At 41.3% G+C, this 17846-nt stretch overlaps 1 protein-coding gene across 1 annotated transcript in view; it reads right to left on the minus strand.

Moving 5' to 3' along the window:
* Window positions 1-17846, minus strand: part of SETD3 (SET domain containing 3) — a 77087-nt gene that overhangs the window by 58420 nt on the left and 821 nt on the right. Inside the window, exons 2-3 of the mRNA XM_012650096.1 lie at window positions 3406-3515; window positions 1468-1560 (exon numbers count right to left, since the gene is read on the minus strand). Of these exons, the coding sequence (XP_012505550.1) occupies window positions 1468-1560; window positions 3406-3508 (196 nt within the window). The 5' untranslated portion in view covers window positions 3509-3515. The remainder of the gene's footprint in view (window positions 1-1467; window positions 1561-3405; window positions 3516-17846) is intronic.

The raw sequence follows: 17846 nt of genomic DNA on the forward strand, positions 1-17846 counted from the left end.
AGAACTTGAACCAACGTAACTTTGGCATGTGCTCAGTCTGGGTGGTAGACTCTTGGACATCTGTTATATTAACTTCTGGACTTTTCAGTACGTTTGAAATATTCAAAAAGATGAAAAGTCATGCACAGAAAAAACCCACTATGTTTTGATGAATAAAAGGAGAAGAACAGGAGCTTCACTAACATGAGGCGTGGCCCTAGCCCAGGTGCTTGTGGCCATCTCATCCCAACATAACCAACAGTAAATGGATCTGTGATGATGTAGGTACTGGCACACTGTTGTGCCATGCTAGATATGCAAAGATACTAGCTAAATGACAAAAAATAACTGGAGGTAGGAATAGTCTAAGACAGAATTTACTTTTCATGCACTGAGAAATAAGGACACTCTAACTTTAGTGACAGTATCTACTCAGAACAGAGCCTCAGGATATGCAAAATTTTTTCAGCTACCTATTTGGTGAGACTGGTAGCATGGGCCACCATTTAGTGCAAATAAACGCATTAGAAAGGAAGCTGTTCACTATTTTGGAGTTTGAGACCATCTAAGCTAAAGACTACATGCTTACAGGTGTGTATGGTAGAGCAAGAAAAGCACAACTTAAGATGGCAAATAAAAACCATATCCTCTTCTGACTTTCTTTCGTGACAATAAGACAGGGAGTCTCAGAAGGTTTTTCCTCACCTTTTTTTTTTTTGAGACACAGTCTCGCTCTGTCGCCCTGGGTAGAGTGCAGTGGCGTCATCACAGCTCACTGCAATAGCTCCAACTCCTGGGCTCAAGCGATCATCTTGCCTCAGCCTCCTGAGTAGCTGGGACTACGGGCCCTCATCCTTTCAAATACGCACTCCTTATGACACACCAACCTTCACTTTTTGTGCTTTACAGGACAAAAACAATATGTATGTTGAAAAAGCTGTTTCTAACTGACAATTAGCCCCATCACCAGCCTGGATGAGAATCATTATGATGCCTACTGAATGCACCCTGTAAAAACACAGCTTAAGAAATATAACTATACCTGTTATTCAACAAGATGTGTTTGAGTTAATCATAAACACTTGATAATACATTAGCCAATTAGTATATATTTGTGTGTTGACCATATACAGTATTATGTACTGTTCTAAAATCCAAAAGGAAATACAGTATGAAAAACAGACTTAAACATATATTTCTAAATAAATAAATGAATGAATGAATGAATGTTGTATCATTTTAGCCCCCAGATACGAACCTTTTTTTCCCTTAAAGCTCAACATATGTACCCTTTCCAAGCAAGTAATAGCACTGCAGAAAAGGGAGAAATACTGACAGTCACCCGTGTGACCTCTCTCTCAATCCGCAATACCCTTTCAGACGGCATCAGTAACGCTGAGACCTTTTCTACTCCCAAACCTTTCTGACTTAGCCAAGTTTCTACTACATAACATTATTAAAATATGATTATCATTCTAGCAATTTTACCTTTCTGCTTTTTCCGTATTTTCTCGACTAGAGACCGGATCTGCACATACTCTTCCCATTCTTTTCCTGGGCCCGGTGCAGGACTGCTGCATTCTGTAACACAAGAGCCATGGCACTGAAACACTTCTCTCCTCCAACTTAACCCACTAGTCTGCAGAAGGAAGAGGATGTGGATTTTGTTGTTGCTGCTCTCGTTGGTTTGGTTTTAAGGGGCAGAGATGTTACAGCCATGATGATAAATGTGAGAAGGATAAAGCAGGATACTTTTCAAAGCACGTAAGCCCTTTGAAACCATAGAAATGCCCCTCACTAAACTGTGAGCTGGTACCCCAGAGTGAGAACCTAATCGCACCTACATTACTCTTGCTGTTCTGTTAACTTTTCCTCAGAATACACTCATAAACAGGAAAATCTAAAAAGCTAAGCTAAAATGCAAAATATTTCCCCAAAACTCTTCTAGATGGCAAAAAGAAAGTAATATTAAAAGTCAACATTTCTTTTTAGTTAAACCCCATAACAATGGCTAAGGGAACCAGTTAAATTGGACATAAGGACAATCAGTTGACAAACGTTTCATATCCATGTGTACGGCACTATATTTAGCACTCTGGGGGAGTTACAAAATGAGATGGCACAGTCACAGCTAAAAAAGAAGCTAAGATTCTACTGTAGGGCCAGAACTGAAAGATCAACACCCAAGACCAGGACCAGTGGGTTTGGAAGGCTGCAGCTGGGCACCCCGCCTGTTGGCAGCTTGTTCCTTTCACATGATTGTGCTGTGTAAAGAGACAGCCCCTCCCCATGCTCCTACTAAACCTCTCGGCCCCCTTAGGTCTCTAAGGAAAAGAATATATATGGCAAATAATTAACAAAAACTGGCTAGGTGTTGACTCCTACCTGTTAAAAGTTGACCAACCTTACTTCATCTTGCAGCAATAAGCACTGACCAAGGCCCTGGGATACAAGGGTGAGGAAGACGCAAGCCTGTCGTCAAGCTGCCCCAGATGGTGGAGGAGACAGCCAATGTGGGGTAAGGACAGCTGCACTCCGTGGGGCTCACTGGGTCCAGAGGAGCACTCGGGAGGGACCCGACCCTGACTGAGCTACTGCCAGATTTCAATCAAGGAAGGAAAGCTAAATTTTTATTTGAGGTTTAACTAGTCACATGATTGAAACATAAGGGGCAAAAGGTTGACTGAATGATCACAGCTAAAACTGAGGCATACAAAGCACTAATTTAAATGTGAAATTTTAAAAAGTTACCAAATTATACTAACTCACTAAAGCAAGTACAGGCACTTAACAGATATTTCATTTCCTTGAACCAAGAATTCTCAAACTTTAGCAAATGAAAATCAGAAACATTATTACTTGAATCACTAAAAATAAAGGTGAGTGTTCCTGTAGGGGGCACAGCTCCAAAGGCCTGCTCTCTAAGAAGCATGCTGGACCGGCCTTGGGCTGACAGCCCGTGATGCACCTTCACATACCAAATTTCACATGGTCCTCGTCGTGCTTCCTGAGACAGTTACTATTTACGTTTACTGATAAGAACCTCGGGTCTCCAAGGGGTTCAGTAACTTGTCTGAGACAACACTGGGAAAAAGTAGCAGAGCTTGTTCTTGCCCACTGGTACCCAGGGAAGACTATGTCCTGGGTGGCTGTGCTAGAAGCTCTGCATTCATTGTTTCATCCATGCTTCATTAACAGCTACGAAGTTCCAACAGGTACCAGGATGTCCCCTACACAGACAGGGACTAGGAGTTCAGGAAATCCTGTAACTTGCCCAGGTCACATAGCTAATAAGCTGGACGCGACACAAGCTCACTTGACCCATGCTTCCCAACCCCAGTGAGCTTCACATGTGGCACTGGAGGCACACAGGAATGAAGGGCACACCCACCAGATACAGGCAGGCAGGGCTCGAGAGGAACTTACTCTGCAACAGTTCACTGGTCAGGTTCAAGATTTCCTTCGGTGACACAGTTGCTGTAGCACCAGTGCCTGATTTCTGAGTTTTTACTCGACTCTTCTTACCCATTTTCTGACTACAGAGAAGAGAAAGAAAAGACAAAAAGAAAAAAAATTACATTACCAAAGAACAAAATCAAGTAATAAAATGTGGCACGGCACTGTCTTGTCTTAAGATGCTAAGATCTTAACTCACATATGCCATATTCTGATGTTTCCTTCCAGAAAAAGAAATGTGTAATATTAGTAGTGGGAGGCTGTCAAACAGAAAACAAACAAACAAACAAAAAATCTGCTTTGAAGTCTCTGGAAGAAAAGTTCGTTGCTTTTCACCCACAAAACCTATAGTAGTGGCAAATTTTACTCTAGAATTTCTTTAAATTATATAGATTTTATTGTGTCTCTTTTATCACTACAGGGATAAAAGTTATGTACACATCCTATACATACAAACTATCATAAGGCACAAAGACCTATATATTCCCTCTTCACTTTGCTTTTAAAGAATCATTTCCCTTGGCCAGGTGCGGTGGCTCATGCCTGTAATCCTAGCACTCTGGGAGGCCGAGGTGGGAAGATGACTTGAGCTCAGGAGTCTGAGACCAGCCTGAGCACGGGCGAGATCCCCACCTCTACTAAAAATGGATAAATTAGCCAGGCGTCATGGCACATGCCTGTAGTCCCAGCTACTTGGGAGGCTGGGACAGAAGGATGGCTTGAGCCCAGGAATTTGAGGTTGCAGTGAGCTATGACGATGCCACTGCACTCTAGCCAGGGCAACCAAGTGAGACTCTGTCTCAAAAAAAAAAAAAAAAAAGAAAAAAGAAAGACACAATCATTTCCCATTAACTATGTCATAAGTGACTGATTAAACTTTTTAGACAAATGCTGAAGATATATTAGAGCTCAAAGAAACTTCAGAGAGCTAGTCTAACTACTGAATTTTGTTCAATGGAAAATTACAACCCTGCCTTGCCCAGGGTTTCACATAAGTCCATGGCAGACCCTAGACTTGAACAAGGTCTCCCATCACCTTCTGGCCTGGTACTTTGACCACCCCCAAGTCCTGTATTGGGGACACATGAGAAATGACTGGAATATTTCACAAGCAGAAGAGACAGTGTGACACAGAGCACACCAGTGACATTCTGTGTAAAAACCTCTATGAGATGTTTGTCTGAAAATGTTCTACAACAATAAATCTTGAAGAATGTAAGGGACTTGGACGTGAAGGGCAGGGCAATGCAAAGACAAGGTAGGACAGGCCTAAGAAAAGCAAGAGGCAAGTGCAGTGGGGAACAGCATCCAGCTGGAGATGGTTCCCTGGGGGAGCCCAGCGAGGTACCACTGAAAGAAGGCAAGAATCGTGGTCAGAGGAGTCCAGCTTTAATCCTCTGGAAAAAAGGCATTAGAACAACCCAGGAAGATGGAGAGAAAGAGTGTCCAGCCAAGAAGTTAGTGAAGCGATGAGTAACAAACCACACGATGATGTCCTCCATGGAGCCGCTGATCAGTGAGTTACACTTAATCTCAAGGGAAAACCAAAAGCATACTTTGATCTGTTTGCTTTTTACAAAAAGAAATAACTATTGGCTGGGCTTGGTGGCTCACGTCTATAATCCTAGCACTTCTGGAGGCCAAAGCGGAATGACAGCTTGAGGCCAGGAGTTTGAGACGAGCCTGAGCATAGTGAGATCCTGTCTCTACAAAAAAATACAAAAATTAGCTGGGCATAATGTGGCGTGTGCCTATAGTCCAAGCTACTTGGAAGGCTGAGGCAGGAGGCTCACATGAGCCCAGGTGTTTAAGGTTGCAGTGAGTTATAATGAAACCACTCCAACCCAGGCAACAGAGCAAGACCCTCAAAAAAAAAAAAAAAAAAGACTATTGTAGTGTGGAGAACTGTGTTAGGCAAAGGTTTAAAACATATATTCTCCCACTATACAAATGATCACTGATTCCATTGTAACTGAATCCAAGCAAATATGGTTATGTGCTAAAATAACAGGAAATAGCATTCTTTAAGGGGCTGTCTATCTTCTCCTACATATCTAATGTATAAAGAATAATGTGTAACTTACATATCTAATAAACCTTCTTTAAAAAAAATAGTGTGAAACACACAGTGTCAGTCATCCCGGAATAAAACGGAACTGGTAAAAATAAGTAAAACTTTTGCAGCAATAAAAGGAATTAGTCATTTTGCAATCAAAAGAAAACACTAAGTATGGGGGGGCGCGGAAGGAAGGATAGCTTAAGCACCTTTTACTACACTGAAGGACTATCTTCTCAAGGCGAAAACAGCTCCAGTGTTTACAGCCCACAGCGAAGAGAAAGGGCACAGTCTGGACAGAGCATCTCCCACATCTACTGAGGGCATCTCTGTGGAGCATCATTGAACCTAACCTGAAAACAACTGAAACCACCAAGGAGTCTGGTAAGAAGGACTTTAATCACACTTCCAAATATAGGAGATCTGCTGTCTTGACAGGGCGAGATGCAGAATCACGCTGTCAGTGATGGGCTGAACTGGCCTCTCCCTCCAGCCCTGTCGACAAAATCTTCTGTCGCGTGAGCCCTAAATGACTCAAGAACGTCACTTTGATGAGGAGCTCCAAGACCCTTTCCCTTCTCTTAACAGCAAGTGAGCCTGAGACGGCCAGGCTGTTCTGCACCAGCCCTCACCATGCTGTGCCCACCAACGACTGCGAACAGGCTCTGTTCTCTCTGCTGCTGCCACTCACCTCCCCAGAGCCTTCTCTCAGCCATCCACCCAGCACCAAGTGCTCATTAAAATGGCAGCAGCCATCCCCAAGATTCAGTACATACCCTCTACCAGGTACTGGGCTAATATACGGCTCCTCATCTGATCTACTAGACACTCTAAGCAGTAGATATTATCCTCATCTTTTAGATGACGTTCTCAAAAAGGTTAAGCCCTTTTTCTTTGTTCAAAATCACACGTCGGGTAAGAGGCAGAGCTAGAATCTGACTCAGAGCCACTACCACACCGCTTCTGTTTAAATACAGATACAAAGTACATGGTGGCAGGGTCCAAGAGGGCTGAAAGACCATACACCTTCAGTTATGACACAGACTCCCACGTCCCTGCCAACAGCCATTCGGCATCCAGGTAAGCAGCCCTAGCCACCTCCTCCTGCACACATCCTGGACTCGCCCTCTTGCTTAGACCGTAACATGAGTCTCCTGCATGTCTCCTTGCCCACAACCATCCCTGCTGCTTAAATCTACCCTCATGCTGCCACCCCACCCAGCATCTAATGCTCCAGCAATACCAAGGGCTCCCGTCCCTCATCCAGACCTGGTCACAGGCCTCCTGTCTCTCTACCTCCTCATCTCACCTCTCCACTGCAACGCTTTCGTCACTTGTTCACAAGCTCTTGGTTTTCTCTAAAAATCACGCCCAAGCAGCCCCTTCCCCCTAGTCACAATCCTCTCTCCTCTGCGCCCCTGCAATTCCTTGTACGTTCTTCCATTACTGCTGGACCCTACGGTACCGAAAGGTTTGCTCACACACACCAGCTTCCTCCCAGATAACAAGGTCCTGAGGGTACCCTCTCTGTCCTTGTACATTTGCACCCCCAACATCTAGCCCAGACCTCAGCACACAGCAGGTGCTCCACAGAGGCTAGCCTCAGCTTCCAGGGAAAAGCATTTGGACAGTTCTTAGGTCAAAATCTGTATTCCTGAAGCTTCCACCCAACTTTCTATCCGCATGGAATATACTGAAAATGCCTAATTCCTGCTCTGTATGAGAGGCCATTAAATATATTGGTACAATGATTTGAAAACACAATAGATTCCTTTGGCAGTAATATTCTACAGCCAAGTACCTACAACTCAAATTGTTCTCAAAATTTCTTTTTTAAGCCAGAAAACTGTCTGCATTTAGAAATGAGTAATAGGTGCAGAAATACAGCAGAGGTGAAACTTCAAAACACATCAGTAAATCAGCCCCTGGGAGGACAGATATACTGGAATGTCATCTTCAGAAGACCTGTAGGGCCATGTTTATGCAGTCACTAAAGTACTCCCAGCTAAGACCCTCATCTCCAGCTCCTTCTGTCCCTTCCTGATTCACTTCCCTGCCTCCAACTGCTCCCCCACCACACTGTCAAGGGTCAGCCTTAATAAACGAGGTATAAAATACAAAGCACACACAGCATGACTTCATGGACTTATCCACATGCATGCAAGGCCACCACCTGGAGTAAGGCAGCAGACACACCAGCTCTTGCCAAGACTCCTTCACCAGTCCATAGCCACCTCCAGGAGGAACCATTGTTTTAACTTTTATTATTATACCATCAATTAGTTTTGCCTGTTCTTGAACTTCATTATATAGTGGAATTCTACACTATGTAGGCTTCTTTCACGCAACATATATCTTTCCACAGCTCATAGGATAACAGCTAACCTCCCTAGCACAGTATCCAGGGGTGAACTGCCTCACCCCATTTCACCTGGCCAGCTTCAGTCTACCCATTCTTTACACAACACAGCTCCAGGGGTTTGCTCATGTTCTTCCCTTTTTTCTGGAATGCAGCTGCCCCTTGCTTAAGCCCTGTCTTCTCCTGGCAAAATGTTCACATACTTTGAGGCTCCACCAAAATGTCCCCAGTGGCTGTAGGGGAAGTTCTAGGCTCTTCCATGTAGCCCTCACTTCCATGAAAGTCAGTAAGAAAAGGACAAATTCAAGGCCGTTAACAGATGCTAAAGGCTTGGCTTTTCTTGAGATTCAGTCTTTTGGAAGTCTCTTTGGACTGTTTCCCTCCCACAGGGATACAGGCCACAAGGGAGAGAAAGCAGGCAGAGAGAATCATCTTAATTAAGGAGGGGGGAAGGTTGTCCGTCCTTGTCCCCAGTGAATGTATCTCCCTAGGGCTCAGGATCCTAGGCCCAGGCCATCTCTTAATCTGTTCCACCCAGAAGACGTGTTTCCAGGGCCCTTCCAGGACAGCTTCCCCATTCCTGGGCTTGCCCTGTCCAGGAGCTCCCAGAATTCTCAGCCTTCTGCACACTGAATCCCAGGCAGTCAGGGGCTGACACCTAGCCTTTACGATTACTTTAAAAACCCAGTCTTCTCTGGAAGACAGGTGTTTCTCCGTACCAGTTCTGTGGCCCAGCAGACGCTACTGTGAACTCAGAGTCAATGTCTATGAGATTCTTCTGCCTCTGGATTCGATAGGGTTTGGCACTAATTCTAGTATTTGTGGGTCATCCCTAACTCAAAGCACCTGGAAGGCAGAAGCCCTACGTTTACTCCACAAAGCATCAGGCTTTCCTGTCACATTGACCAGCTCCCCACACCCTGCCTTTCCTCAGCCCCCTGGCCTGGCTGCCATTCCCTGATCTACTACTCTTTGCTCCAATATTTCAGCTAGATGGCCTTACCCCTTGGTGAGTGTGGTAGAGTCCTCTACCTGAAATCTTGGCTAAAAGACCACCTCACCGACAAGGTCTCCTCCCCACACTCCCACAGGCCCTGAGACTCTGTGATCTCACCCACTGTGGTCTAGATTATTTATGTACCTATTGCACCCAGTCTTGTGGCAGAAAAAAACTAAAGTTCCCTTCTTTATATTATCTGTAGGGTCTAGAACAGTGCCATGGACACGAAGATAGTCAAACATTTGTTGAATGAGGAAAACCTTTAGATACCATATTTGGATATATTAGTATTACTAGTTTTGACATTTCTCCCACCTGTGATTAGAACAGTAGTCAAAATGAGACATTTACTAAATATTTACTTCTACTAAGGAACTAGGGCAACTCTTAAAAGCAAAAATATAAATTTATATATAAAGAGATACATGGATAGAAAGATAGGTTGGCCACAGCATGAAGGTCAGGGGTCAGGGTTAGGTTAAAGTTATTTAATATCACACTGAAAAGACGGTTTCTTTTGGGAACTGACAGTTTATAAAAAGTTTTAGAATATTAAATTTAATAAGAGAAACTCTGAAAAACACACCTGAATTTTCTAAGTGTTGTTGGTCTTCAGAAAGCAACAAAGCAAGAATTTGTTTCTGATAGAAAAGAAAAGCTATGGCCCAAGCACAGCTGGAAGCTTCATGAGCACTTGTGACCAAGGACATGAGCATCTATCTACCTATCTATCTACCCATGAGCATCTATCTACACAGGGCACCTCCCTGTGTCCCCACCAAACCCACTGAGGCCAGTGGTGACCACAGCCAGTTGTCAGGAGGCTTAGAGAGGGTCGTGACTTGGCCAAGAGACCACAGCTGCCAAGCAGCAGACACACAGCTCCAAACTTGAAATCCTGTATTAGCTCCAGCATTCAGGTGGACTCTAAGCACAGGCACACGTGACTATTAAGCAAGCTCTTCAATGTCTCTGTGCCTAACACTGTGCTGTCTATTACGGAAGGCAACAAAATTTGGGAAGGGCAGGCCTGTGGTTCTCAAGGATGAGGTTGAGGAACCAAGATTCACACTCAAAATAAAGCAGCATGGATAATTTCTAAAATATGTAAGTAACTAAACATAGAAGGGCAAAGAATAAAGTACAATTCAAGAAGGATGACTAAATTTTAAGATTCAGTTTGAGAAGGTGTTAGTATCCAGTATGGGTGGCTTCCTAAATTCAACCCCCTTCTGCCTCTTTTAGCTATCAAAAAAGATGTGTGATTTCCTCAACCTTATGGATTTGAAATAACTACCCGAGCCTTTTCATTTATGATTCAAAAATTTGTTACATAGAGTGAATAATTTTCATTGTGATTTCAGGTGAATTTGGGCCCAGATTCCAAGTTTAAGCAAATGAAACAGTCAAATAGGTATACAAAACATCCTTAATACTCTCAGTGAAAAACAGCTACCTACTAGACATTCATCAAGTTCCTACAAAGACCAAATATTTATCTTCAATATTTATTACAAATATGTATATTAGGAAAATCTAAATACATGCTCAATTAACTATATATGTGTTCTCCAAGTTAAAATACATATATGAGCCAGAGGGTACAATGCTAAATGCAAGATTTTGTCCCTCAAAGTTTATGAGAAATCAAGTATAATTTACAAATACTTATTGAATTATCTTGGAGGAAACAGAAGTACAGGGCAAAAAACAAAAAAGATTTAAATAATATTTAAGACAAAAGAAAACATGAAGAATAGCAATACAGGAGTGATAGATAAACGGATTATACAACTACAGTTAGAGTCATTTAAAGGAAGGAATACCTATAAAAGGAACAGGTAGCTAAGAGTTTCACACATATCTACATTTCTTCACCATCAAGATATTTTAAAAATTACAGAATCTTCAAATTCTGGCCCTTTAAAACATAAAGTATTTGTCAAATTCACCAACAATCTCCCCACCTAAAAGATAAGACAGGCTTTATTGGACAAAAAAATCAATGGTATACTCAGTTATTATTTAAATTGCTGACTGATATGCAGGGATATCTGTCATCAACAACCACTTTTGATCAATCAAGTGATTCTTTTCCACATAATCTATAAAGACAAATAAATAGGTCAGGAAAAATAAGATAAAGCACATTTAGCAACCTAATGCAAGTGGTGGTGACGGGATGGCGGGTGCTAGGTACATAATACATTTTTACAAAGTATAGTTCACACATACTGAAACTGACACTTGAATCTTTTTTCAAACATTCTAAACAGAAAGGATACTTATTTGTATTTTTCTTGAGTTCTCCTGAAAAGGCTGCTTTCAACTAAATACAACCAGAATAAGCATTTCTGATTACACTTATTCGGCAATTTATCCAGGAAACCTCAGCCCAAGCACAGCATCTGTTTTTCAAGTTGCATTTACCCAATTTGGCAGCTGGACTGACTAAAGCAGAGAATGGTCCTATGGATGGCTTCCTCCCACCTTAGGCTCCCAGCTGTAAAATGTACTGCCTGACTAGTCCTTGAGTAGGAAGAATAGGAAACATTCTATTCTCCATCTCAGTAAAATATTTCGCAGGCCATCAGGATCAGATCACTACATTCCGAATGAAATACACAAATCATAGGATGATGAGTTAGGAAAATGAAAGCACTCTCAAATTAAAAAGTATTTAACTGGGCAACGTTTTCTTTCCTATAGATACTGATAAGGCATATACAGTCCTTGCTTTGCATGTTACCATGTTAACTGGAACTGTTGTATATCAGAAACGTGTTCTGGCTTTGCACAGCAGCAGGGCCACACCATACTAACTTATACCAGTTTACGTGGCTAACTGGCACCCACGATTCCAATCTCTAATTAAAGGATGCACTGAAGAGCCATAACTCAAAAGTACAAAGAAGTCAAGGCAAGCAGGCAGAGAGGAAGCTGGAATTACTTTTAACTCAGGAGCTGTTAAATACTTAAGTACTGGGATGAACATAGATCTATAAATTGCAAGTAAGTAAAATTTTAATCCTTATACAGAATAATTTGGCCTGTCCTATACATGTATTATAATTTGAGGTTAAAAAAAATACAGTTGTTGCTTTTCACAATGCTTTTTGCTATTTTTCCACTAATTTACACAGTAATTTTAGAGATACAACATATCTGATTGACTTTTCAATACAGAATAGTTTTTAGTTTTGAACTGCTGTTGAATTTAACTGTAAATATACTTAAATTAACAAGAGGCATCTATTTAAAGGAAGTTGTCAAAAAAACTTTTGTAAGCTAAGAATCACTTGGTTTCATGAATAATCATTTCCTATTATATCTTTCTAAAATAAAAAAGACAATGGTAAGTGTGAAGTAACAGCTGTAATCTGTCAAGAAATTACCTTCAAACCACCCACATTCCTAACATAAGGATTCAAGATTCTGGAATTGCAGAGCATTAGGATTGGAAGAGACTTTTGGGATTATTTATCTATGTTAACCCTCAATCCCACATGTTTACAATAGCGTCTAAGAGAGCAGTTATTTAAAGTGCTTTGCCTGACCCAGGTCTGAAAAGAATGAGAGACAGGGAGGACCCAGTACGTTATCCCTAATAAGCTGGTAAGTAGCAAAGGTGGAACCAGATCCAAAGCTCCTGACTGGAGTCCTGGGCTCCTCTGACAATAGGAGCAGCTGCTACTCCATGGCAGAATCTCCGACTTTGTGAGCCACTCCAGTATCTACCTTGTGAAAGTTCACCATCCTTTCTGACCGGTTCAAATTCCTTCCTTCCTTTCCTCTTTCCTTCCTTCCTTCCTTTCTTTTTTTATTTCTTTATTTATTGACAGGCTCTCACTCTGTTGCCCAGGATGGAGTGCAGTGGCACAATCAGAGCTCACTGTAACCTCAAACTCCTGGGCTCAATCAATCCTCCCATCTCGGCCTCCCAAGTAGCTAGGACTACAAGTGTGCGCCACCAGATCCAGCTAATTTTTTAATTATTTTTTGTAGAGATAGAGGTCTCACTAGGTTGCCCAGGCTGGTCTTGAACTCTTGGCCTCAAGCAATCCTCCTGTCTTGGCCTCCCAAAGTATTGGGATTACAGGTGTGAGCCACCTCACCAGCCGTATCCATATTCTTCGAAGACAACTTTCCTGTCCTCCCCAAAGTATTCTCTTCTCCAGGCTTAATGTGCCCCTCATGACGTACTTCTCAAAAGTGAGCGAAATCACTTAGGCATATTATATTTCAATGAACAGTTTTTAAAAAGTCAACAAAACCCTTGACATGTGCTCTGAAATGGGCACAGTTCAATGAGACTACTGCCTTCCTGGAACTCAAGGAGATTTGACTAATATTCCTAAGACTTCCCTAGCTTTTCTACAAGGCAAGTGAATTCATTCACTTGTTCAGCACAAACTTCTTGAGTACCTATCTGAAATGCAAAGACGAATGGGACATGAACCACGGCCTTTAGGATAAGACAGTAATCAACTAAAGCCTTTTGTTACATAAACTGATCTTCAGCAACATAGATGTGCTATATTAAACAACTGAGTTTTTAAACCTAAATGCAATTATTCACGCTGTCGTGTTGTTTGTTTCAGGATCACAATTCAGGCAGGTGAAATGGTATCATCTCTGCCATGGATAGTGTCCTGTGGTGGTCCCCCAACGTGGTCATCCCCTCAACACAATCACATCATTTGGGCATTTACTATATATCAGGAACTAAGGTAAGCATTTTACACAACAGATAAGATAGATATTATTGTGTCCCCTTTACAGATGAGAAAGCTGACACTAAAGAGGTTAATTTATGCAAGATGATAGACTCGTTTTGTGGCAGAGCCTCGTCAGCACATCTCAATGACAAATTTTACTGATATTCAGTAATATTTCACGAATTCAGCTCAAAACCAACTTACTTATGAAGGCTCCAAAGGTTCATTGTTATCTCTGATGTTCAACATAACAGTATTCCCTTACAGTAGAAAAACATCCACATGTAAAGGTTTTATCTCTTTGGCCTTTTAAAAGTATAGAGCTATTTTGATGGCCTTATCCAAATACACAGGAGTGGCCTCAGGTTAAATTTGGGATATGAGCAAAACCTCCAAAAGAGTTTCTGCCTAGTCTGGCACAACCCATAGTGAGCTCTGCAATGCCACACTCTTGTCGTGCGTCAAAAATGCAGAAACCAGTTAGGTGACCATGACATGTATCAATGCTAAATTACTACAATCAACAAATGAAAAACTTTATTAGTCACTGGTAAGTATTTTATGGCATGAGCAACTTTAATGAGTATTTTTCAACACTGTGCTTAATAGAAAACAGATATTGAAGAGCCATGCCTATTTTCTGAGATTGAAACTTCTAAATCATTTAGTTGGAAGAATTTAGTAGACCTTGTTACGTTCTAATGAATTGTATTCTAGAAAAATGCAAAGTGAAATGCAGGATCATAGATAGTAATAAACCTAAAATACTGAATATTTATTAACAGTGCTGTGTATTATTAAATATACAATTTTTATCAATCAAAAAAATAAAAGAAGCTCTATATAGACACTCGATTACATTCTCTAGACCAGCGGTCCCCAGTCTTTTTGGCACCAGGGACCAGTTTCATGGAAGACAATTTTTCTACAGAAGAGAGAGTGGGGGGAGTGGTTTCAGGATGATTCAAGCACATCACATTTATTGTGCAGTCGAACGTCTCTGCTAATGATAATCTGTATTTGCAGCCGCTGCCAGCGCTAGCATTACCACCTCAGCTCCACCTCAGATCATCAGGCATTAGATTTTCATAAGGAGCGCGCAACCTAGATCCCTCGCATGCACAGGTTACAGTAAGGTTCGTGCTCCTCTGAGACTAATGCCCCCCTGATCTGACAGGAGGCAGAGCTTGTGTGGTGATTCGAGCGATGGGGAGCAGCCATAAATACAGATGAAGCTTCGCTCCTGCTGTGCAACCCAGTCCCTAACAGGCCACAGACTGGTATGGGTCCACAGCCCAGGGCTTGGGGACCACAGCTCTAGACCATTTCTTGTCCTTCTAAAAGATGGTAGAAGTATTTCTTTCTGCTCTGTCCCTCTGCCCTCCCCAATCTCCCCACCCATTACTGAGGCTAGTCTTATAAAAGGCTAAAAATTCACTGTGGCTCAGTAATCAGCAGATCCATTTCAAAATCTTAACTCCAGAGATAGACATGTCTTCTAGTCAGCCAACAGAGTTTTGACTTAACCTTCATTATTAGTTCACTTCTACTTGGCAAGTACTTGAAATAAGAAAAAAACAATTTCAAACTCTTAACTTTGGTATTTGAATTTTATAACCAATTGGAAATATTTTTTTCCATTCAACTTTATCTCAGTCAAAAATTGTCAGTATTTGTTTTTACCTCTTGTTTTATGATCTGTTTATTTCCAAAATCTAGAGAAGATTCCCAGATGGAAATGGGGTTGACATAGCTAATACATCGTTTCAATTACTGGGTGAATTTAACAATAAAAAGCAGGATTTCTCATCTTGCAGATTCTGCTAATTAAGTTTTCTTTTCCATAAGACTGTTAAATGACTTTAAAAAACACCAAGTTTCAATTTCTTTGTAACAGAAAAATATATTGTCTATTAATATTTTGCTAGAAATTTATTTTTACACTGAGAGTAAACATTATGTTAATTAGCTCTATTTGTATATCAAAATATTTAACATCTGCAATTTTATGAATAAGAAAATGAGATGATAAAAGGAAATCCAATGTACAGAAATCCATTTAGCAAAGTAAGGTATATCTTCAAATGCAACAAAGTGAAAACTGAAGAAATTTTTAAAATCAAGGAATCCTCAGTCTAATACTCTTAAACGGTTAAATATGACCCAGGATGACCTGTTAACCCAGATTAGCACTTACATGCCTGTAGCAAGAGCCAAAGGATGCACAGCAAATCAAAATATTTTTCACTGATTAAAACAATGGGCCCATATATAACGGTAGCCAATTGAGCAAGCAAATAACTAGCCATAAGCAACTTCCAAAGTAACATAAAGACATATTCACTGTTCTGTCAAAAATATTTAATGCTGTAATAATAAATGACTCTTGTTCCCTATGGGGGAACAAAATGATCACTCCATTCCCAGGACTTTGGTCCAATGGAAGGAAACGCACTTGAAACTCTTCCTCCTCACCCCCAACAGAAGCACCACACACAGCAGCCAGTGAACAAGCAAGCCAGTTTCTAAAGATAAACAACCTCCCCAGTGAAAGATATTCATCAAACTACACACAAAAAAGATACAGTATTAGTAGTTACATTTCTAAAAGCTACTTCGGACTAATGATAAGAAAAAAGGCTATGTAATTCAAACATTTAAGAGACTTGGAAAGCCTCAAACTAAACTGACATCTAGTCAACATCATTGAGTAACCCTGTCTTGGAGGTAGGATTTTTACTCACATTTTTACTAAAATTCCACACAGTACAAATTACGTATCTGGTTCTCATTAAATTCAATGATTATCTACTAGGATTATCTACTAGCTACTTACAAGCCCACCTCTATCATGCTGATGCTGACAGTTTCCCCTACTGCTGTCACCCTTTTGTATTCTCTTTTAGATGAGAGAGCATCACGTTTTAAGGAGGCTGTCGTGACCATTTATCAGAGTTCTTGAAACAGAAAGTTTTCTAGTGGTTGAACTTTAGAAAGGAATAACATCCGAGTACAACCTTCACATTTTTCTCATTATCCGGTGGCTTCTAAAGCAAAAGTTTAATCATCATTTAAAATGTGGTCTAAATGTCCACAACATGGAAGAGAAGCTCAATAGCGTTACTTTCTTACTGAAAATCTCATTGCACTCTTTTGGACAGGGCTGGAACAGAAACTTTCACTTCTACAGTACATACAGACATAAGTGTTTTAATCTTCAAGTCCAACATCACTCCTATTTCAGGGAAAAAAGCACTGAGATGTTAGCATACTGGAGAAGGGAGAGGTGCAGCAACCATTTTAAAACTCAGACTAGAGTTCCATTTGAGATATTAACTTACAACCTTGAATACACAGAGAGAAAGGAGGCAGACAGAAAAGGGGTAGCAGAAGGCTAAAAACCAAGGCTGTTTGGGGTACCAAGAAAGAGGTTGTTCTGTAGCTGTTTGAGAAATTGGCTTTCCAAACTACTTTCTTGGGCCAGAGAAAAACTCCTCCGTAAACTGTTGGAACTTTACCAAAATATCAATCACAGTAGCCCCCGGGACTAATTTGGAACTGCAGGAGTCTACGCAGAGTAGCCCGTATAAACACAGTACAGCGTGGTTAAGCAAGTCTTGGCAAATTTAACCAGTGGAGAGGATAGCTGCTTTTATTTTGCTGTATTCTTGAGTTAAATGCATTCACCTAAAATAATAAACACCTCTCCAAAACTACTGCCGGTTAGTTCAATTTTCAAATATCGGTAAGGTCAATTTTGAGAAGAAAAACGGGAGAAGGAGAGGTATACACAAGACAAAATACACACTTCTCAGTTTCCAGTTCTGAGTTTTGACAAACGCCTACCATAATCAAGCCACCATAATCAAGCTATGAAAAGATCCATCGCTAAAAGGTTAACTCTTGGAAGGTTCTTAAAAGCAAAATTAATCTGTCAACATACAAGTATTTGTGCCTTTGAAACATCACCTCCTTCGTTTAGAAAAGCAAAAGAATACGCTCAGAGTGCTTCTAAACACGTTAGTACCTCTCCTACGACACTCACACGTCCTCTTCCCAGCACCCGCACGGCGGGGGTGAGGCCCCCGGCAGCAAGTGGCACACGTCACTGATCAGCTCCTGTTCCCCGGTGGAAACGGGGTAGAGGCAGAGTTGCATCGCCAGGCTGCAGCCATGAAGAGGAAGAGTTTAAAACCGGAATGACAAACTCTAAAGCACTGAATTCTTCTCCCTAGCAGGGCACTGCGCGTGTGGAATATGGCCAGGGGCGCGTGGGAA

Source organism: Propithecus coquereli, unplaced genomic scaffold, assembly GCF_000956105.1.
Source record: "Propithecus coquereli isolate 6110/MARCELLA unplaced genomic scaffold, Pcoq_1.0 Scaffold310, whole genome shotgun sequence".
Taxonomy (NCBI): domain Eukaryota; kingdom Metazoa; phylum Chordata; class Mammalia; order Primates; family Indriidae; genus Propithecus; species Propithecus coquereli.